General features: G+C 57.3%; 1 protein-coding gene across 1 annotated transcript; it reads right to left on the bottom strand.

Moving 5' to 3' along the window:
- Positions 1-1,712: 1,712 nt before the first annotated feature.
- On the bottom strand, positions 1,713-22,139 carry PLCB2 (phospholipase C beta 2). Its single transcript, XM_037056085.1, has 31 exons — positions 21,883-22,139; positions 18,473-18,550; positions 17,769-17,837; positions 17,100-17,240; positions 16,885-16,964; positions 16,755-16,808; positions 16,571-16,646; positions 12,950-13,050; positions 12,625-12,791; positions 12,390-12,536; positions 12,064-12,221; positions 11,713-11,795; positions 11,390-11,474; positions 10,711-10,873; positions 10,473-10,582; positions 10,255-10,351; positions 9,150-9,234; positions 8,903-9,027; positions 8,234-8,388; positions 7,536-7,700; positions 6,850-6,949; positions 6,219-6,323; positions 5,957-6,051; positions 5,744-5,819; positions 5,101-5,326; positions 4,850-5,015; positions 4,676-4,752; positions 4,493-4,588; positions 3,920-3,977; positions 3,189-3,275; positions 1,713-2,818 (listed from the first exon to the last, which is right to left on the bottom strand). Exons 1-31 carry the CDS (start codon positions 21,964-21,966, stop codon positions 2,615-2,617), a joined length of 3,513 nt encoding a protein of 1,170 aa, XP_036911980.1. The 5' UTR covers positions 21,967-22,139; the 3' UTR covers positions 1,713-2,614.

The following is a 22,139-nucleotide window of genomic DNA, read 5'->3' as shown; positions in this document are numbered from 1 at the left end:
AAAACAAAGCTGAAACTTTGCTGCAGAGCACAGAGGCACCAACAGCCCAAATTAGAAGCTGTCGCTTAGGGAGCTGACAGGAGATAGAGCCGAGGCAGGCAGGGGGCAGGCAGGCATTCCACTCCCTCTCTCCTCCCACCCCCTGAGCTTCTCCCCTGCTGGCCCCAGGCTGGCAAAAGGGCTTCCTTGCAAAGGCGGCACAGGTCTGCAGCCTGTCACTCTGTCTGCAGCTGCCCACCCCCCAGGCCCCCTTCTTTCCTCCCCAAGTGTCACCAACCCCCTCACCCTGTCACGCTGCACCAGCTCAGCAGGGTTGGGCCTGGTGGCACGTGGCTGGGAGAGCTTGGGGGGTGCAGGGGGAAGAGGGGGAGGTGCAGGGGGTGGGTGAGTCAACAGGGGATCTGGCATTTGAATCAGCAGAGAGATTGGGAAGGGGGTAGGGACCCTTCTCTTTATGCAAAAGGTGAAACTAAGGAATCAGGGACCCTTGCCCAGCCCCATAGTTACCCAGCAGGGAAGGAACCCAGGTGCCCTTCACCTGCCCAGGGCCCTGACAGAGGTGAACCCTTCCTTGGCTCATCCCCTGATGCCAGGGACTAATTCATCTCCAGGGCCCAGGCGACGGTAGTTTCCCAGGGGCACCTTGCTCCTCTCTAAGAGAACAAAGCAGGGAGGGGGGCACCTGGGCCTGAAAGCCCCCAGCTGGCTGTGCAGAGGCCTCTCTAGGAGGCAGGATTGCATCCCCATTCCTGGGCTTCCCAGCTCCACACTGGGGGCCCAGAGACGGCCAGGCCTGGCTTAGAAAGCCAGGGGAAATCAGCCCCTCCTTCCCGGGGCACTGGGTGCTGCCCGGTCGGCTCTGCTTGGTGCTGGCTCTGGCGTGTGCCCCCATGTCTAGGTCAGTGGGTTCCCCTAGGCATGGGTTCTACCCCTGGGCTGGGGGGCAGATGGTGCAGCGGGAGGAATGAGACAGGGCACTGCCCTCAGCCGTATCCAGTGTGTGTGCAGGCTGGTCAGTGACAGACCCCACTTCTGGGGATGAGCAGACCCTTAGCCTCACCACGCAGCCAGGGACGGCTAGGATCCTGGAGGCCAGGGCCCCAGAGGGGTGGGGAGGTTCCTCTTTATGTTCAGAAGGCACAGGTGCACATAGCTAATGGCATTTGCTAAACTCTGGTAAGAAAACAACCTCTTCCCAGAATCAATCCCCACCCCGTCTTCCCCAAGCCAGTGCCCGGCCCCATTTGGGATTCAGGACCACGTCATTGGTGCAGTGACTGGATGCCCACAAGCCCCTCTACAGCAAGTGTTGGGGTCAACCATGACAACCACAGGGGGCTGAGAATCCGACCACTGTAAGTGTGCTTAACAGGACGCAGGGGTCTGAAGGTTTGCAGCTCCCCAAGAGGGTGGGGGGCACCTTTGCACAGGCTCCTCTGCTCCAGCCTTGAGGGTGGAGACAGGGAAGGGCCACATCTGGGTCAGGGTAGAGAAGAGGGGTGATGTCACTTTTGAATGGTTGTGGCATCAAGGAGGGCAGAAAGGGAAGTGACTCCTTTTCAAGCCTAGAGGCAGGGCCACCCCACTGGTTGTGGAGGACACTTCACCCCGGGGTTCGGCTCCCAAGGGTTCTTCCTCAGCCTGCTTCAGTTTGGGGTATTCTACTCGCCTCCTCTCCTCCCCTTTTCTTAGGTGTAGAACAGAGGCCAGGCTTAGTCAGGAAATCTTGGACAGAGTTCTTTAGTAGGAGTAAGGAGAAAAATAAATAAACCAGGACAGAAAATGAGGCTGACCTTGTTAGGCAGCCTGGGTGGGGCCACATGCCAGGAAATAACCACCCCCAACCTAAGAAAAGGGGTGAGGCAGGCTCCAAGTGGGAGAGTGCCCAAAGGGCCATCCTTCTCCCCTTACCGCCAGCCATGGCCCCAGCTGTCTGGGCGGCTGAGGGCCAGGCAGCTGAGGAAGCCTTTTCATGTCAGCCTCCCATTCCCCACAGGCAGGAAGCCAGGGAAGGGACCTCAGCCTGGGATCCTAGGGGCAGCAGTCCCCCAGGGGGCTTGGAGGTAGTGCCAGGCTCTGCACCAGGGAGCCAACAATGAGGCCAACTCAGGGCAGGCCTGAGACGGGGCCTAGAAGCCAGGGTGAGCTGCCAGCCTTACGGCAGAAAGGATCTTGCTTGAAGTACAGGTGCTGCAGTGGACGTTCCAGTGGGCAGGCCTGGCCATCCAGGTGAGGAAACTGATTCCACAGCGGGGCCCTGCTAGTTGTACACTAGGAAAGGCAGAGGAAGGCCAGGCCCCCGTCTCCTGCCTCCCAGTCCATATTTAGCCCTCAACAAATACGTGACACTGATTCCAAGGAGGAGAAAAATGAGGAGCAGGAAGCCAGTTCAGAGGACCTCCAGGTCTCTGATGAGCCCCTGCCCTGACGGTATCTGGTCGCTGCCTCCTCCTCTAGCCTGGCTGTCGAGGAGGGTGCTCCGGGCTCCAAGGGAACCCCAGTGTCCCACAGCCTCCAAGTGCTGGGGCTGCTGGGGCCTTTCTCCCTGGGGGCATGGAGCCTCCTCCAGAGAAGGAGAAATGTCCTTGCAGAAGGTCCCAGCTGGATGGAGGCATCAGAGGAAGCTCTCCTGGGTGTCTTCCGTGGCTTTAAGCAGGTCCGGCCCACTGGGCTCCCTGGAAGCCTCACAGGACCTCTCAAGGTTGTCATGGGCTTCAGAGGGGAAGCAGGCCCTGAGGCAGGTCCTCACCGATTCCTTCACCTCTGCCTCCAGGCCCTTTATCCTGGCCTTGTACTCTGCCAGCGCCTCCTGCTGGAACTGTGGGGACAGCAAGGACCAGCTGCCTAGCTCAGGAGGGGCCAACCTACCCACTCTCCCTGCCCTGGACAATGGAACAAAGAGATGCCCAGCCTTTTCAGAGCCCCCAAGTGATGGGGGGAGGAGGTGGGGCACAGCAGAGACCCGCAGGGAGCCTCTCAGGGGAGAGGGTGCCCACAAAGCAAAGAGATCTGAAGGGCTATCTCATGTGAAAGGGCCGGAGGGTCCCATGGAAGCCAGACCCTGTGACCCGCTGGGGAGGGGTGAGCCCCACCCCGTGCTCCTGACTGGAAGCTCCCTGCAGCAGGTCCCCTCTACACCCTGGAGCCAGACCAGCTCTGCTGGGGGCCAGGGCAGTGGTTCCTGTCACCTGCTTTTCCATCTCCCGGATCTGCTCCAGACAGGCTGCCTGCTTCTCCTCCAGCTTCTCCTGGTGCCGCTCCAGGCTCTCTGTCATCTGGGTGGGAGTGAGAGGCAGGGAATCGGGGCGGCACAGACAGGCTCTGGCTGGCACCCAGCGACAGTCCCAGTTAACCAGCTGTAACACTTAGGGTAAATTCCTTAACCTTCGAACAGGTTTTTTTTTTGAATTTATAAAATGAGGATAATAGTACCTGCCCCACTGGACGATGAAAGCTTATGCGAGACCGTTCGGGTGACGCCCCCAGCTTGATGTCTGGCACGAGGCCATGTCAGTAGCTGGTAGTTCTGCTACTGTTATTAATCCCCAGGAAAACTTTAGGTCCATTCTCAGCAGGGTTTTTCTTCCTCCTCCAACTCCTTGGAGCCCCAGGAAGCACCCCTCGCTCCCTCTCACCCACCCATCCCAATCCCATCCTCCCCTGGCTTCCGTGGTGTTCATATAGGGCAGCTGGACAGACAGACCCCCTGTGGGCTGGTAACCCAATCTCCCAGGAGAGACAGACGCCCAGACTGGCCCAGGGGCTCCAGGTCCTGCTCTGCCTCCTGCCCTCCCCAGCTGCACAGGGTGTCTCCTGAGGGCAAACTCCAGGCCCAGCGCCACCCTTCCTCTCCTGCGGGAGAACACATGCACATGTGTGTGGACTCGCGTGTGTTTGCCAAGGATGCAGCATTACATACCTGCTTGATGACCTGCACCACCTCTTGGATGTGGGAGTTGTTAATCTCTCTCTTCAATCTGTTGGGGTAATCAGGGTTTCAGAGAGGGCAGGAGGCCCCTGGGAAGAGCGGGATGAGACGAAGACTCCTCAGAGCCAAATGAGGACTAGATGATAAGGGTGGAACAAGCCACAGGGCTGACCTGGGGACCCCAGGAGGATTTGAGGGGCCACAGAAAGTTCCGGGGGGCCTCTGAAGGAAGGACTTCCTCACTAACCCATACTGCCCTTCAAGGTGCATGGGAAAGTGCTGGTGGGAAGCTGCCGTCCCAAGATTTTGCCTCTCTCTTTGCAAGCTTAATTTTCCCTTAAATTCTCCTTTTTGGTCAAATAGTGTTGGCATGTGTCTTGCTTAAGGAGGTCACTCTAATCAGAGGTGACAGAAGTGAAATTAACTTTCTAGAGCCAGGAGACAGGCACATCTCCGGGAAGCGAGTCAGGGCTCGCTTGCAGGGAGGCCCGGCCCCGTCTGCAGTGGCTCCTGCTCAGCACTGGGCCTGGAGACGGAGCCCTGGGCCTCTCTTCTAGGACTCACCGCTCCTGGGCCATCTTGTCAGTGGTGACCTTGACCATGGCCTGGATCCGCTCCAGCCTCTTGGCCTCCAGCTTCTTCTTCATTTCTTTGGTGTCACTGTAGAGAGGCAGCAAGGAGAAGTTTTGTGGGGGCCTAAGTCCTCATGAGAGGTAAGAGTCAGGCGTGGGAGGGAGGCAGTCATACTTCTCCGAGGTCTCTTTGAGGGTCTTAAGCTCTGTGGCCTGTTTCTCTCTGGCCAGCTCCATCATCTTGGCGATTTGCTGCAGGGAGAGGAAGGACTGGCTTAGGGTGAAGCCCCTTCTTGTGCAGTGTGCCGGTTTGATTTGGTTGTAGCTCTCTCCCTCCCCGACCCAGCACCTCGGCCACTTGCTGCTGCTTGCGCTTCAGGACGCACTCGTGCTTCTCCTCGCCCTGCTGCAGCAGCTCCAGCTCCAGCCGGTCCCTCAGCTCGCGGACGCGGGTGTCCGCGACCTCGAGGCCCTCGGCCTGCGTGGCCCCAGAGGCCTCCTCGCAGGGCAGGGTCCTGGGGAGGCCACATGGGAACAGGTCCTAAGCACTCTGCCACCGGCACCTGCGCCGGGTGGGCAGCTTGTCGCCACTGTTATTACCTTTTCTTGCGGGAGCCCTTGCCTGGGCCAAGCCTGCGGCCCCCGCAGCTGCCCCCCACTCCCGGCCCGAGCTCCTCCGCCAGCTGCGCCGCGCCCCGCTGCAGCAGCTCCTCCCAGCGCCTCGAGCTGCGCCTCTCCAGCTCCCGCAGCTCCTTCTCGTGCCGCCGCTGCAGCTTCACGACGCCCTTCAGCTCCCGCAGCTCCTCCAGACTGGTGGTCCGGGGCTCTGCAGGGACCCCGGTGAGGCGTCTCACCTCCCAGGAGCCCCCCTCTTTAGTTCCGAATCCTCCCCAGGCTGGTCCCCAAGACTACTTGGACTCGGCAGGCCTTACCCACAGCTTCTTTCGTGGCCTCCTCCCTGGCACTGGCCCCGGCTGCTGCAACAGCCACAGGGCTGGCTGGCAGTGCCCTGGGGACCCCTGGCCCAACTCTGCTCCACCCCACCTGCTCCGGGTGCCACTACAGACCCCGGCGGTGCACTTTCTCAGCACTGAGGTTTCAGACCCAGTGTTCCAGTGTTCCCTTCCCTGGGTCAAAGTCTGTTATTTAAAGATCCGTTGGTAGGTTGGGATGTGCCTAAGGATGCAGCCGAAGAAGAAGGCAGGACCCTTCGCAGTAGGTGGGAGGACCTCACGGTGCATACCTGCTGACCCATTGCTGGTTGGGGCAGTTGCTCCATTGGCCTGGTTGGCAACTGGACTCCCCAGAGAGAAGGGCTTCTGTGCAGGAAGAGCAGGTTAGGAAGCCGGCTCCAACAGCCCCCTCTCCCTGAGCCCTGGACTCTGCCCTCCCTCATCTTCCCACAGAGAGGGCAAAGCTCCTGGGGGCCCCTGGGGATGAACCCAGCCACACAGACCTCAGGCAGACCTCCCATGGCTTCCTTGAGCTTCACAGACTTCTTGTCATGGGCATTGAAGAACTTGATGGGGTTGGCGAGGGCCACAGTGAGATCTGGGTGCACGGGAGCATCACGGGCCTGGTATGGAGAGTACCTGGCCACCTCCCCACTGCTCACCGACCCTAGGACCCCCTGTTCTTGCCCACTCCATAGGCTGACTTGAGGAAGGGGGAGAGGAAATGGACAGCCCTGGTGCCCAGCACCCTTTGGGCCTCCTAACCTGCCCAGGTGTCAGGTACATAGTCCTTCATCTCCAGGAAGACAAAGAGCGCTGGCATGGTGAGGGCCATGTTGCTCTCGCTGCGCAGGCACAGATGGTGGTACCCTGCGGAGCGCGGTGGAGCGGGCAGTGAGCAGGGCCCCTTGCCGCCCCCTGCATGCCAGCAGCCCAGCACGCAAGGCTGCCGGTCTTAGAGTCAGAGAGGCCAGGGCCCAAGTCTGGTCCTGCGCCCTCCTGGCTGCATGTCCTTGGGCAGGTCACTGACCACAGACTTCCCCACCCCTGTGACATGGGGGTGGTAGCCTGCCTTGTGTGGTTAACTGTTGGGGTTCAGTGAGGACATGTTATAAGCTCTTAAAGCATTTTAAGTGCCCAAGAAGTGTCGGCTACTTGGGAAATTGCCCCCGTAGTTCCAGAAAATTAGACATTTTGTGAGGTGACCAGAGTCCCCTCCTCTGTCGGTTTCCTGGAGAAGCACTACCCCACTCCACTCCTTAGGGCTGATGACATAAAGAGGTTGGGTGAAGTCTCGGGGCCACTTCCCTGAAGCTGGCCCACCCTCCGGACAGGGTCCTGGTGCTAGCTTTGGTCTCAGATCTGCTGGGAGCTGCAGGGAAGGACCCCTGCTTACCAGGATTGAGGGCATTGATGGGGATGATGCGGTGTCCGAGGAACTTGTTGCCTTCCTCCAGCACGGCCACCCTGAGGGAAGCCATCTCAGGCATCAAGATCTGGGGAGAGTTCAGGACAGGACAAGCTGGCAAGGAGAGAGGGCAGCCGAGCTGGCCCCCTCCCTAGTTTCTGAAGTCTAGGGTCAATGTGAGAAACTGGCAGGTGTGACGAGATTTGGTGAGGACAGAGGGTACACTCTAGGCCACACATACAGACATCTTCACAGCTCGTGTCATGGCTAGTCCACCTGGGGAGAAGGGTCGGACATGCAGCCCAGGGCTCAAGGGACCCTGATGCACACAGCCTGTGACAGCTTTGTCAACAAGTACCCAGTGGGGGCAGAAGACCCCCGGTGCCCCCTTGGGACCTTGCAACCTGGTCTGGGAGCTCACACCTCTGCCTCTGACCCTAACATGAGCACTCGTGTACACGTGCACACGTGCATAACCTGCTCACCAAGTACATTTCTGTAAATTTGCTCCTGGACTCCTGACATTCAGGAGGGCACAAAGGGAGGGGTGAGGACAGGAGGAGGCTCAGGAACTCTTTTCATATAGTTCCTCTTTTCTATGAGTTGAGGCCAAGAACCAGGGACAGCCTGCATCCTGCCCAGCCTGCAGCCCCTGCCCAGCCCTTGCCTCCCACCTTCTCAAAGACAAAGGGCTCCTCATTCCAGACAGGGTTGATAGAGTTGGTAGTGGGCGACAGCTTGGTGCGATAGCGCCTCTTGGGGTCCCCAGGAAGGCCAAACAGCTCCACTTCCACATAGGTGCGCACACTGCGCTCCGACAGGAACTGCCCAGAGATGACCTGGAGGCGGGGGCCGTGAGAGGCCAGCATCAGCTTCCCAAGCCAGGCCATTCCCCAGCACCTGGGGCCACTGGCTTCTCTAGCTGAAGCGTCCATTCTCGGGTACTGCGAAGAGCCCCACTCAGCTCTGGCCGCTGAGTAGAGGCTGTGAGGCCCAAGGGCAGTAACTAAACTCTGGTGACCAGGGTGCTTCCAGCATTCTGGGAAGAAGTGGGGGCCTCCCTTCCCGGGCAAAGAAGGAACAGGGCTCTCTTCCAGGGCCTGGGGCCCCTGCTGCCCCCTTCTGCCCACTCTTCTCCCTTCCCCCACCCCAGCCTCAGCCCTTCCCCTTGGTTTCCATGGGGACCAAGAGGCAGCTTCCAGGGTTGAGGAGGAGGCAGTTTCCAAGGCAACTTGCTACTGCTGGAACTGGCTGGGGCTGAAGTTTTCAAGATAATCAGGGGAGGGGGTTGGGAGTAGAGGAGTGGGGCTCCTATGTCTTTCTCCTCGAGACCCCACCCCCCAGCCGCCGCTTGTCCATCTCAGGGCCTTGCCTTAATGGAAAGGGTGGTGGCTACCACCACGTCGATGCGGTCCACCGAGAACGGGTTGAACTGCTTGTCTGGCCGACGCATGAACTCGTGCTTGAGGAGGTAGCCAGTCTGCCCATTGAACTCAAACAGAGCCATGTTCTGCTGCATGGGCAGGTCTGGGGGGCAAGAGCACGTGGTGAGGAAGGCCCAGCCCTGTGTCTCCACCCGGTCTCTGTGCCCACATTCCCAGCCTTTCTCCTGTTTTGGGAATGGGGTGGTTGAACAGACCGCGGGCACGAGGGTTTCTTGTGTCTCGGCCTGGTTTCTTAGGGTGTCTCTTCTCTCAGGAAGGGCCCACAACCTGGGGTCAGCGGGACCGAAGCCTCGACCAGAGCTCAGGCTCACAGCGGGGGCTGAGGCCAGGGAAGCAGGGGCTCCCAGAGACCCGCTCAGAGAGCGGCCAGAACCCATGCTGGCGCCCTGGCACCTTCACACGCACACTCCCAAACGTGCATCCTACAGGCGTGGGCTAACACATTTCTGTCCCCAAAGGGCCACACACCTGCACGTGCTCCCAGCGTCTGCACAGACATCTGGACCCCTGTCTGTTCTAAAGAGCGCCGCCCCCCAGGAGCGGGGTAAAAGCAGGAGGGCCAGGAGAAGGTTCTTAAGGGCCTGGGAGTGCCTCACCCATCGTCTGGAAGTTGAGGGCAACCATCTGGCAGCCAGCATTCCAGAACATCTGGGGCAGGTAGTTGGAGGAGTCCATGCGGGTGCCCTTGGGGTAGATGCGGCTCATCTGGCGCTTGTTGTAGCTGCCCCAGAGTATAGGAGCCCCCTGAGGCTGCATCAGGAGTGCCCAGCAGCCCCCCTTCGAGCCCTGCCCCCATCCCTCCACCCCAACCAGAGCCTCTGGCTACCCAGGCCTCAAGGATACTCCACAAATTGCGCTGCGGCCTTGGAAAGCAGGTCATAAGCCTTGAGCTCCGTGAAGGAGGAGATGACATAACTTCGGTTCTTCTCTGCGTGGGGGACAAAGAGGAGAGGAGTCCATGTCACGCTGAGGTAGTCCCTTGGACCTACCCTCCCCTTCGGTGCAGCTACGCGCAGCACAAGAGACATGTCTAACCCAGCGCTCCCATGGAGGCTCGGGGGTTCAGGGCCAGCAGGCAAACCCAGTGGCAGGGGTGTGCAGGTCCGCTGTGGGTACTGGTGTGTGCTGTGGGTAAAGGGTGTGAGTGGTGGATGTGTACCAGGACTGGGTGTGTGTCACAGCACCAGAGGTGAGGGGGGCCTGCCCCGAGGGGTGCAGCAGGTGTGGGGAACACTCTAGGGTGAGCTGAGGGACTCAGGAACACACTGTGACGTGCAGGGTATGAACCCAAAGGGCAGTGCAGGGTGAGAGGCACACAGCAAGTGTGGTACATGCCGCGGATGAGCACAGGTGGTGCAGGCTATGGGCTCGGTGCTGATGAAAAAGGCAAATGCACTGAGTGCAGGTGTACACAGAAAGAGGTGATCGTGCTGGGGACTGGCACGCAGCGGGGGAGGAAGGCGCCGTACATGTATCTGGAGAAGATAAATAGCATGGTGTGCACAGAAAGGGCAGGTACAAGGGGCAGGTGTGCACTGGCTGGTTCCTCTGCTTTCCACGGCCTCCCAGGGGTTCTCATACCCTGGGCCTGGAGTTTCTGGGATTAGGAGCCACAGAACCTGCAGGAGTCTGCAAGAGTCCCAGGCCAGCCACACTGAGGTGGCCTGTCACAAATGGCCTGCCTGTCACCGACATACTCCAGAGCATCCTGCTCAGTGCCAAATTCCTCGGTACACACTGTACTCAAATGGGAGCCACTGCCACTTACACGAGTCCTTTGCCTGACTCCTCTGATGAATGTTTATAGAGACGGCCCCCAGTCCAAGGAAGGGGTGGGCTCTCCTTCCTCTCACCCCCACCTGTCAAACTGCCTACTGTCAGGACACACTTTCTGGGGCCTTCCGGATCTAGCTGAACCTCAGCTGACCACCACCCCGTGCTGACTTACGGGCAGAGAACTCAAAGGAGATGAACTTGGTGGGCTGGATGTAGTTGACTAGGCTGGACATCTCCTCGTAAGCTGTCACTTCCAGGCCCGCTGTGCCCTAGGGAAGAGAGCGGAGGGTGGAGGATAGGACAGCACAGAGCCCGGGGACATGGCCCGCATCCTGCCCGGAGGGCTCTACAGTGGAGATGGCAGAAGGGCCTCCGGCTGTCTCCACACACCTCGTCAGATTGCATCTTCTTTATCTCTTCTTCATCCAGGTTTCCCGACTCCTCCTCTTCATCTTCCACCTCCTCCTCCTCCAACTTGGCCGCTTCATCACCAGCCCACACTGCCACACACAACTCCATCAGCCCTGGGATGGGGGCCCCCCGCCGCAGGCCGGCTCCCCTACAGGCCCAGCCCCTCTCCCCCATTCCAGATGCTCCTTCACCCCCACCTCACACCAGGCCGACTCACCTGTGTCCTCAACCACAGGGGCATCAGGGGGGCAGCTGCCGTCAGCCTCCCCACCCGGCTCCTTGCAGGGGGCTGCTGGGCCAGAAAACTGGTTCTTCTTGTTCTTGATGAGGATCTTGCCACGCAGGTCCTCAGGGCTGGGCAGGGGCGTGCCTGGTTTTAGCTGTGGGAAAGGAGAGGGGGTCGGCACCATCTCCTCCCCTTCAGGGTGTAGCCCAAGTCCCTCCATACCAGCTTCGTTCCAGCTGCCCCCGCCTACCTCTCCTCTCATCGCTCCCATGTACCACGTCGCCGCCCGGCCCCACTCACCCCAGTTCCTCAGTGACATTCTCTCTCGCCCAGTCTATCTGCCTAGAACTCCTGTTCCTCACTCTCAGCAACATAAATCCAGTTCCTCCCTTGGGTTTCAGCCTAGCCACCACTTTCCCCAGGAAGCCTTCTCTGACCTCCAAGACCAGACCAGGACTCCCCAAGTGCCCCCGTAGCAGCCACTGGTTGTCAGGCAGGTTCCCTGTCTGTCTTCCCACTAGAGAGGAAGCCATCTGAGGGTGGGGCTGCAACTTTGTCACCAGTGTACCCCCAAAGCCCAGCACAGGTTGACACGTGGTTAACCTGGCCCTCACAGGGCCCCTGGTCCCCAACCGCCAGCCCCAGGGGCCCCACAGTAAAGTCCACTCACTGGGAACTTTTCCAGGGGCTCTGTGAGCAGCATATCGCCAAACATCGTCCGACAGTACTCGGCCATCTTGGCCTGTTGGCGGGGTCTGCAGGGAGCGGAAGTGGGGTGGGGCTCAGCAGCACGGCCCTGCTCTGGGCCATCCTTCTGGGCCCCGGACCTGGGCCATTGGGAGTACGGCGGTCAGGGAGGCAAGGACACAGGCAAAAGGGCCTCGAGACTCTGTGGAGGGCACGGGTGGAGGCTGGGGGTAGCTGGGGGAGGGCAGTGCTGGCGGAAGACAGGGACAGGGCAGAGAGTGAGGCTGAATGGGCCTGGACACTCACGAGTCCACGTGGTTTTCAAATGACAGGATGACAGGATAGGGGGAGGTCTTGAAGGCACTCTCTGCAATCGCTTCAACTGCTTCCTGAGTGAGAGAGGGTGCAGTGGAGAGGAGGCCAGTGCCCCAAGCTCCCCCCGCCCCAACAGTAGCACACTTCCCCTCTCCCATTTAAACATGCGCGTGGAACTGGGGGGCCACCGTTGGCCCCCTGTCTCCTCTGATCCCCTCTAGTCCCCTCTAGTCCCCACACTGGTCCCAGGCCCCCCAGCTGTCTGTCCTGCTTCACGCCCCCACACCCAGAGGGCTTGGGGATCAGGGTCTCCACCGCCAGCCTCCGCACCCGGAGTCTTACTTTGAAGTAGATGTCTGTGGTCATGGTGAAGCCGTGGGTGATGACTGGCTCCTCATCGGGGGGCTTCCCCTTCCAGCAGTCGAGTTCCACGCAGCGGCAGCCGGCCAGCAGCACTTGGCGGTACATCTCAGCAGAAGAAAGGCCTGAGAACTGGCCGGCTGAGCCAGAGCAAGGGGCAGGGGCAGGGACGTCACTTAAGGACTGCCCCCAACTCTGCTCCAGCCCGGGCTGTACTGTTGGCAGCCCGTGGCAACCCCGTGAAGAATTCAGGGAACGGGAGCAGCCCCCATAAAAGCAAAGCCAGCGATGTGGTGGCTGGGGCCCACCTGTCAGGTAGGTGTTGTGTGAGGAGTTGATGAAGTAATGGTTGAGAGGCTGTGTCATGTCCTGGTGAAGCAGCAGCTTGTCATGGGCCAGCACGCTGTTCTCCGGCCCACAGAGAAACCACACCATGCCCTCCGGTGATAGCTGGCCTGGGGGGCAGGGGATGACTGTCAGGGCCACAGCCCAGTTCAGAGCAGGACAAGCCCACCTCAGGCAAGGGCTCCCCTTGGTCCTCACCCCTCTGCACGTTGATGCCGCTGGGCTCATACTTGTCAATGAGGCCCTGCACCTGGTCGGGCCGTGCGGGCGGGTACAGTAAGGAGTTGAGGCGGGAGTCCCTCTGTTTTTGGTTGATGAATTTGGTCAAGTGATCCTTGGTCATGTAGGGTTTGGCCTTGGCGTGGCTGCAGGCCAGAGGGAAGAGCGCTGGCCTACATCCTCCAGGCTGTGGAACTGGGACACGCTGCCCCTTGTCCAGCAAAGCCTCCTAACTGTCAGCATAGCAAGCGGGAATTGTAGCCACCACCCCTTCGCCATGCCCAGCCCAGCCCAAGAAGCTCACTAGGAAGTGAAGATCTCATCTATTTCTGGCCGAGGGCAGAGGTTCATGAGGAAACTCTTGTAGACAGATTCTGGGAAGTCCTCAGGATTGATGGCATCATTCTGGAGGGACAGAGTCACCGATCACTTCTGCCAACCTTCTCAGCACGAAGAACCACAAACTAGGCCTAGCCTGCACAAGGGGGGCTGCTAACAGGGAGGGCTCAGGGCAGAAAGAGGAGCATTGAGGATATGCTGAGCATCCACTTGTCAAGGCCCTGGGTGCAGAGCAGAGAGGGTGCTTAGCTGGGTTGCTTTGTCCCTGAACTTGGACGCTGTAGGTAGTCTCTTGGCTGGAGCAGGATTGGAACTAATGACCAGAACGAGGAGAAAAGGAGGTCAGAAGTAAGTGGTGCTGCTTGCCAGAACAGTGGGCTAGCTTTTTTATTTTTATTTATTTATTTATTTTTAGAGGGGAAGGGAAGGAGAGGAAGAGAAACATCAATGTATGGTTGCTTCTTGTGCATCCCCTGCTGGGAAATGGCCCCTGCCGGGAACTGGCCTGCAACCCAGGAATGTGCCCTGACCGGGAATCGAACCGCGAACGTCTGGTTCACAGGCCCGTGCTCAATCCACTGAGCTACACCAGCCAGGGCTGGGCTAGCTTTTTTAAAGTAGAGGACAACGTTTTAAAAGGAAGCAATTTGAATATAAATAATACAGCTAAAAACAGAGTCCCAAGGTGCACAAAGTAAAACCTGACAGAACTGAAGGGAGAAATAGACAATTCGGCAATTCTAGTTGGAGACACCAAAAGATACAAGAACAGTCCTGGCTGGTGTGGCTCAGTGATTTAGTGCTGGCCTGAAAACGAGAGGGTTGCCGGTTTGATTCCCAGTCAGGGCACATGCCTGGGTTGCACGCCAGGTCCCTGAGGTGGGGGGGCATGTGAGAAGCAAACACACATTGATGTTTCTCTCCCTCCCTTCCCCTTTCTAAAAATAAATGAATAAAATCTTTTAGAAATATAAGAACAATAACAAAAAAAGATAAATAGGACTTCATCAAATTTAAAACCTTTTGTGCTTTGAAGGACACCATCAAAAAGGTAAAAAGAGCCCTGGCTGGTGTAACTCAGTGGATTGAACCTGGGCCTTCGAACTAAACGATCGTGGTTCGAGTCCCAGTCAGGGCACATGCCTGGGTTGCAGGCCAGTTCCCTGAGGGGGATGCACGAGAGGCAACCATACATTGATATTTCTCTCCCTCTCTCCTTCCCTTCCCCTCTAAAGATAAATAAATAAAATCTTTAAGAAAAGAAAACCTCTTTCCTTTACAAAGAAAGGTAAAAAGATAATTTATAGACTAGGAGGAAATACAGGGTAGGGCAAGAGTAGGTTTACAGTTCAGTGTGCAAGACAGAGTTTATTCTTGTATGATTATTTATTAATTATTATATTATTTTCCAACTGTTATTATTGTATAGAGCCAACTGTTAACCTACTTTTGCCTCACCCTGTATTTGCAAATCGTATATCCAAGAAGGGACAATTCATCAGTAAAAAAAATAACCTAATTGAAAGATGAGCAGTGGATTTGCATAGATAATTCTCCAAAGAAAATATTCAAACAACCAATAAGCAAATAGAAAGATTCTCAATAGAATTAGTCATTAGGGAAATGCAAATCAAAATCTCAGTGAGCTATCGCTTCACTCCTTCTAAGATGACTGAAATTAAAGGGAAAAAAAGACAACAGACAATAACAGGTGTTGGTGAGGATGTGGAGAAATTGGAACCCTCATACAATACTGGTGGGACTGTAAAATGGTGTAGATCACTTTAGAAAACAGTTTGGCAGTTCCTTCAAATGTTAAATAGAAAGTTACCACCCTGGCTGGTGTAGTTCAGTGGATTGAGCCCGGGCTTTCAAACCAAGGGGTTGCTGATTGCTGCTGGTTCCATTGCCAGTTGGGGCACAAGCCTGGGTTATGGGCCAGGTCCCCAGTAGGGGGTGCACGAGAAAAAACCACACATTGATTTTTCTCTCCCTTCCCCTTTTTCTAAAAATAAATAAATAAAATCTAAAAAAAAAAAGTTACCATACAATCTATTAATTCCACGACTAGGGATGTACCCAAGAGAACTGCAAACATATGTCCAGACAAAATAGTGTACATGAATGTTCATAACATTATTTATACTAACCAAAAAGTGGAAACTACCCAAATGTTCATAAATAAGCAAGATGTGATATATCCATACCATGGACTATGTTTCAGCCACAAAAGGGAATGAAGTGCTGATCCACGCTACAGCATGGATGAACCTTGGAAACATTGTGTTAAATAATAAAGCCTGATGTCAAAGACCTCATATCGTGCGGTTGGTTTACATGAAATATTCAGATAGGCAAATCTGTAGAAATAGAAACAGAAAGCAGACGAGTGCCATTCCGGGATTTTATCTCAGAAGCAGCCACGGAATGTCCTCGGGGTCATACTGAAGTCTTACTTTGGAGCAGCAGAGCTAGAAGGGATCTCCCGGCAATTGGATCTTGGACCAATCAGCTTCAAGCAAAGATGGGCCAGGGACCCCTACGGGGACACAATCAGAGCTGACAAAGCAGAGGGACTCAGCCAGGGTGGGAGCTCAGGAGGCGGGAGAAAGGAGGATGGATGCATACAGACCGCAGTTTGCAAGGCTGGCTGCAGGGCCCTCAGCACGGGTTCATTCCCATTCTCTCTCCCTCCCCACGTTTGCATCCCCTCTCACTGACGTCACCCAGGGGTCACCGGCCCCATAAAGCTGTGACTATGCAGGAAGTGTTCCTCTTGGGTTTCATGAGGACAAGTGATCAATGAGGTCTTAGTTTAATTACAGTGTTTCAAATTCTTACCAGGAAAAAAGACTCAGTGGGGCACCCTGCACAGAGGGAGGGGGGGTGTGACAGGGCGGGCGGTAGGGGGCTGAGAGCCACTCCCCCAGAGAAGCAGGAACCCTGGCTCAGGACCGCATCTGCCCTGAGGGCTCCTTTTTGTAATTTACATAATATACCTCATGGGTATGTTACATAATACACCTGCACACAACTTGTAATTAAAAATTAATTATTTGACTAAAAAGAAAGGAAAAAATGCTGTTCTGTGTTGACTAAAATCTGTGTCCTGGCAGCTCACACCCCTGATTATTCCAGCCTCTCCCCCCACCCCACAGAGTTAGTCCCCTCCTACAGTTTCCTACCCCTGCAGACGACCTCCTGTCCTTGCTGACTGTGCCTCACTCCTCCAGACTGAACAGAATTCCTTTCCACTTCCACTCCAAGGCTGGAATGCAAATGCACCCACACCTGCTGCCTGTCCTGAACACCAGCCCCTGCCCCACACTGCCATCCAGGGCCAGGAGACCAACCGGCTCGGAACCCGGGGCACCTCACCCCTCTTGCCTGGTCCTGTCTCTGTGCATCAGAAACCAGTGGTTCTAGGGTTAACTGGCTTTTGAGCTGTTTGCTGGGACTGTGGACTATGCTATTATTCTTTCCCTCTCCAACCCCCCACCCCGGGCCTGGCCAAGTTGACCTCTGGTTAGAGCCAGCTCAGGTGACAAGGAGAATAGCTGGGTGGGCGGGGGAGGGGACCACTCACTTTGCCTTTGGCGAGGTGGCAGGCACTGAGGGCAGCTTCCACCCGCTTGCGGTCAGCAGGGAACATCTGGAAAAAACTAAAGGAGCAGAGAAAGGCATGTGGGCAAAGAGAGGAGTCCTCGGAGAGAGAGGGAAGGCTTTGCGGAGCTGGGAGGAAGTATGGGGAGGGAATAGGGCAGGCTCACTTCTTCACAGGAATCTTCCCTTCAGGGTTGACCTGCATCTTGAGCTTCACCAGGCTAGTGGGGCAGAAGGCAATGCGTCAGGCCCGGAGGCTGGCACACTTAGCCCTGCTCCGTAAGGCCAAGCACTTACATCTTGTCCAGGAAGGTGGTGCGGGGGGCGTTGGCTGTCAGTGGGTGCTTGACCAGGGCCAGGACATCTTCAGCCCAGTCCTGCAGGACCCCAGAGCACAGCAGTCAGCCCCTTGACCTCAGAGGTGTCCACACCACCCCTCGGTCCAGCCCTGTCTCTTAGGAAGTCCAGGCTATGCCGGGTGCCAAGCTCCAGGCCAGGGAACCCCGGTGCACCTTGCCCACATTCTCCTTATAGGAGACGAAGTTGTGGAAGGTAAGGTCCACCATGTCAGGGCCAGACACCACGGTGAATGTCTTCAGCAGGAAGTTGTTGTCAGGGAAGTCCATGTTGAAGACATCCCGGAGCTTCTGGCTCTGCAGCAGTGGTGACATGGTTAGCATCGTCCCTGCCCCCGGTGGCTGCCCCCTGTCCCTCCCCTTCGGTCACTTGAACGATTGTCCACCAGGGCCAGGCCGGGAGGGAGAAACCCACAGGAAGAGGTTAACCTAGGCTATGGGGTCTGGGACTTCTGTGTATTTTGTTTGTCCCTTTTTTTTTTGGAAGATACGTTCTTAGCTCCTTGTCTCAGAGACCTGCTCCACCAATCCCTTCCACCAATCCGACTAGGAGCACTAAGCAAAGATAGGTAAACCAGTCGGGGGGTGGAGACAGCCTCCAGTGACCCCTCCCAGACAGCCCGGGGTGAGTTAGCCTCGAGACATCTGTGCAGACAGTGCCAAATGGAGCCTGGGGAAGCCTGGGAGGAGCACCACGCCCTCCTCAGCCCAGGGGAGGTCCTGCTGCCCAGCCCAGGAAGCTTTCCCCTCTCCCCCGGGGACTCCTGCCCCAGCCCTGTGGAGCAGGTGGCCATGCTGCCCCTGAGCTATACCGGGCCCACCTACCTTGGGAATCTTGGCAAACTTCCCAAAGCGGGTGTCCCGGATGCTGGTGATATCCAGAAACTCCATCTCCTGGAAGGGGCCAGGTGGAAACAAAGAAGGGATGTGGACGTAGAACAGTGAGGACGGAGCTTCCATGTCCTTTCACATCTCGCCAGCTGCCCTCTCTGGGTGCCAAGACTGTGTGGGGCCACCCGGACCCCAGCCTTCCCTTCCCAGGGGTCAGTTACTCCCTATGCATGGTGACCCCCCTCCCCTCCTCTCTGTCCATTCCTTCCCTGGCCACTCTGAGTTCCTCGGAGACCTGCAGTCTGCAGTCTTGCCTCCTCCATCCTGGACTCTCCCCAGGTTCCCCCTCCCTTCCTTCTGTCTGGGTGCCGAGGCCCTTCTCTGATCGCTCTCAGCCCTCCAGCTGTCCTGGAACCACAGGCAGAGAATCAGCCTTCGGCTGCAGCTTGTTTCCTTCCCCACTCTCTGTGGGATGCTAAGTCTGGAGCACCTAGGCCCAAGGCAGCTGTGGTTGGAGTGACTGCATCCTCCCTCCCAAAGCAAATAGCCCCTGCTCACAGGAGGTCCCTCAGCACCACCCTTCCAGGTCATTCTACGCTCCCCAGCATCCACACCTCCAGCTCTGCATTGCCAAGAGGCTGTGCTGACTCCATGGATTAGCAGGCGCTCAGGGCCACTGCAGGCAGGGGCCGCCTCACCTTACTCTGGTGCGTCCAGTATAAGTAGTAGCCCTTGGGGTCCACCCGGAGGATAACCGGGGAGGCGATTGTGGTTTCCTGCAGAGAGAAGGAGTCAGCGCCCGGCTCTGAGACTCCAGGCCAAGCTCCCCTGACCTTGGGCACCAGGGGTTTCGAGCTCACCAGCTCCCTGGCAGGTGGCTGCCCCAGGAGTCTGCAGGCATTTCCCTTTGAACTCCAGAGCTAAGGTCTGGGCACGAGCCTTAAAAGCTCCAGATCAGGGAAGGGGAGGGATAGAGGATTGGAGACGCCATTTCTGGAAGAGAGGGCAGTTTCCCATCTAAACCCCAAAAAACAGAGGTTCTCCCTCTACACTCCAAACAGCATTTTGGCCCTCACTTTCCCCTGTTTTTATGGGCCACAGCTCCCCCGAAGGGGTAGAATGTCTCTCCTAAGGGTCCATACTACCTCCAGGATAGCTCAACAGAGCCGAGAATCCAACTGCTGCATCTGCATCCAAAGTCCTACAAAGTCCAGCCAAAAGCTGGCTTCCCACATGCCCAGTCCTTCCTTGCGTGAACTGCCCCCTTCACCCGGGCCATCCAGCTGTCACGCAGACACCAAGTGCATTTTCACCTCCAAGCCTGAAACCCACCTCAGAACCAGCACAAGCCTCATCTCTTCTGAAAATCCTTTTCTGAAACATGGTGGGTGGGGGCTTGTTCTCAGACCTGAAAGCCCATCCAGGAAATCCCCAGGGGCCCTGAACTCCCTGGAAACAAGCCTGTCCTAGACCATGAACCCGGTGGCCCCAGATTTGCTAAAGGAGCCAGTGAATGATGAATGAACTCCCTTCTAAATTCCCGTGCAGCTCACAGAGCACACAACCTGCCTTCAGTTATGATGATATTCGAAGGCACATGTAACAAGACTCTAAAGTGGAAGTTTCTGACGAGACATGTCAGTTCCTGCACACCAGACTGAATCGGATGCAGCATTCACAGAGGAAAGAGTTCAGAGAGCTCTCGGGTCAGGGAGGGTTGCAGGCCTGGAGAAAGCGCGCACTGTGAGGAGGCAACTTTTGGAGAAAGCTGTGCTGTGAGTGCTGTTCCCTTCCCTCCTCACCTGAGCAAGGGAGGGTTGAGGGGGCCTGACCCCTCACCTCAAGCCTAGTGAGGGGTGTCACCTGCACTCAGCGAGCTTTTGTCGCCCATGGCAGTGTGGGACACGACAGACTGGGGTCTGACTCCTTGCCTGGGAGACGGAGTTGGTGACAGACCAGCGGACTGCTGGAGGCTGAAGGACTGGAGTGTGCCAGATGAGCCGGGCCCCCAAGTCTGTTGGGACAAGGCACACACGCGTATATGCTGGAGTCCAGAGTGGGCCTGTGGGAGAACGGGGCAAAGACTGCAAAGCTACAGGAAGCTGAAAGTTGTAACTGGATTCAGAGGGGCTGAAGAAGTCCTTGCAAGTGACCAACCTCCTGAAATGAAAGTAGCAGCAGGACCCTAAGCAAGAGATCCCCAGTTCAGGGCGGGGAGGGTCTCCTGAGAATCTTCAAAACTATGCACCAGAGAAAGAAAAAGCCTACACCTTCCACCAGGCTCAGAGAGCACAAGTCAGCTGATGAAGATGTCTGTTCAGTTAAGCACTTTGGTACCCTTGCTCACTTTCCTCCCTGGACCCCATCCCTACAGGGACTGGGAGGAGCAGGGGACCCCACCAGGGGGACTGCAGCCCACCTAAAACCATTCCTAAAGGGAGGAGGGCAGAAGGTGTCATTCTAAATGAAGGTTGGATTTTTGGATTAGAACTGGTTTCTGAAATAAGACTGGGCTTTGTGAGGAACCGCAACCATAGGATTGTATTCCCTGAGAGCAAATGGATTGTCTGTGTTCCCTTCCGTGGGCGGGAAGAGAACTCCCACCAAATACATTGTAAAGGGGCATGGGAGACAAAATTAAGAAGGGGGCTGATTATGTATTGTGCACTGTGCTTGTTCTGCACGGCACGACACACCCAAGCCATCCGCCCGCTGAGTGGAACAGATGCAGTCTCAGAGCAGAGCCCTGGCTCCCAGCTCCACGCGCCCTGTGAACAGGCTTGGGAGGTTCCTGCCTGTGGAAGTCAGGGTGGAGGACCATGCAGTGCCCTGACTTGGGGAGGGGAGTGGGGCAGCAAGGTTCCCAGGTGCTGGCTTGCAGAGAAGGCCAGAAAGCATGTCCCCACCCCTAATGACCCTCTGTCCAGTCAGGTTACACACACTTCCCAGAGGAACTGAGAGAGGCCACTTCATTTTTCACTCTGAGCCACTTCCCTCATTCCATGGGCTCCTGGGACATGCCGCCACCATGCCACATTGACCACACACCCTGGAGAAGCAGAGAGCAGCCAGCTAGACTAGCTACAGCCTCCTCCCCATAGTCATGGCAACCAGATTACTCAGGCTAGCCAGGTCCTGAAAGCCGAGAGAGCCCCAGGCTGCCGGAACTCAGACCGAGAGCCTTCTCATCCCCCCTGTGAAGGGGACTAGCCAGCCCTAGGGCCCTCTCCTCCACCCCCACCCCCACCCTTCCTGGTCCCTTCTAACTCTCCCATAGGGCCAGCCCAGCAGCTTCCCCACCCTGAAGAAGGGTCCCCATACTGGTCTCCCCACCTACTCAAGAGAATCCCTGGCCCCCATGTCTGGGAGGGCCAGAGGCTGGGAGGCAGACCCTGGTTTGGGAGGGAGCAGACACAGTGGAGACCGTGCAGGGCAAAGCAGTGCCTCCCCCCTTCCCCTGTGGACAGGCAGGCACGGGGAGCCCGGCTGAGAGCAGCCAGCAGAAGCAGAAGTCAGTCTGCTCCCTCCCAGTCCCCTGAGAACAGAAGCCTCCAGCTCTCACTTGGGCCCTTCTCTGGCTGCCCTGCTGCAGCTCAGGGGAGGGCAGGGCTTCCTTGGGACAGGGACGGAGCCAGGACCAGGAGGGAAGGAGCGAACAATTTCAGTCTAGGCATCCCAGTGGGACAAGATTGGGGCATCTGCGCTGGAAGTAGAGGACTCGTTCACCTCTGCTTCTGGCCCTGCCTCAGCTCCCGGGCACACTTTCCTCCCACTGAGGCTAGAGCCAGGAGCAGCGAAACGTGCTCTTCGGTGGGAGGGGACCCTAGAGGCAAGACAGACGAAGACCCGGAGAAACTTCCACCCCGGCTGCCCGCCCATCCAGATGCAGAGCCTCAGCTTCAGGAGCCAAGGGACAGATGTTTGGGGCACCCTCCCTCGACCCCCCAGGTTTGTTTATTCAGGCAGTTGCGTCAGCTGCCGGGCCAAGCCGCACAGGCGCCTCAGTCCCGACAGACATAAACCAACCCACCCACCCTGGCAAAGCCCCTAGCAGCGGGGCCCTGCGTCCCTGCGTCCCTGCGCCCCAGCGTCCCAGCGTCCCACTCACATCGTCCCATTTGATGAAGCGCTCCCCTTGGCTCAGATAAGCCTTCACCTTGGGGGGCAGCAGGACAGGATTGAGCAGTGACATGGTGCCAGATATTTTTCTTTGGTGAGATTGGACAGGCAGGCGGGAGGAGAGCCAAGCTGGGCTCACATGGCACCCGCCCTGAGCCGGTCCGGAAGTCTGTGTGCTCCTACAGCCCCCACGGCTGGTAGTGACCCGGTGCAGAGCTGAGTGCCTCGCACACAGGCCCAGCTGCC

The sequence above is a fragment of the Sturnira hondurensis genome, unplaced genomic scaffold, assembly GCF_014824575.4.
Source record: "Sturnira hondurensis isolate 20B ecotype Veracruz unplaced genomic scaffold, ASM1482457v3 Scaffold0008782, whole genome shotgun sequence".
Lineage (NCBI taxonomy): Eukaryota > Metazoa > Chordata > Mammalia > Chiroptera > Phyllostomidae > Sturnira > Sturnira hondurensis.
The sequence above is the reverse complement of the archived record's forward strand: the minus strand, read 5'-3'. Positions and strand labels throughout refer to the sequence as shown.

Coding starts and splice junctions, on each gene's coding strand:
- PLCB2 (XM_037056085.1), bottom strand. CDS start 21,966: ATGTCACTGCTCAATCCTGTCCTGCTGCCCCCCAAGGTGAAGGCTTAT. Junction 10,352..10,472: donor AGAAGATGCAATCTGACGAG/GTGTGTGGAGAC, acceptor TCTCTTCCCTAG/GGCACAGCGGGCCTGGAAGT. Junction 9,028..9,149: donor GCCGCAGCGCAATTTGTGGA/GTATCCTTGAGG, acceptor ACTCTGGGGCAG/CTACAACAAGCGCCAGATGA.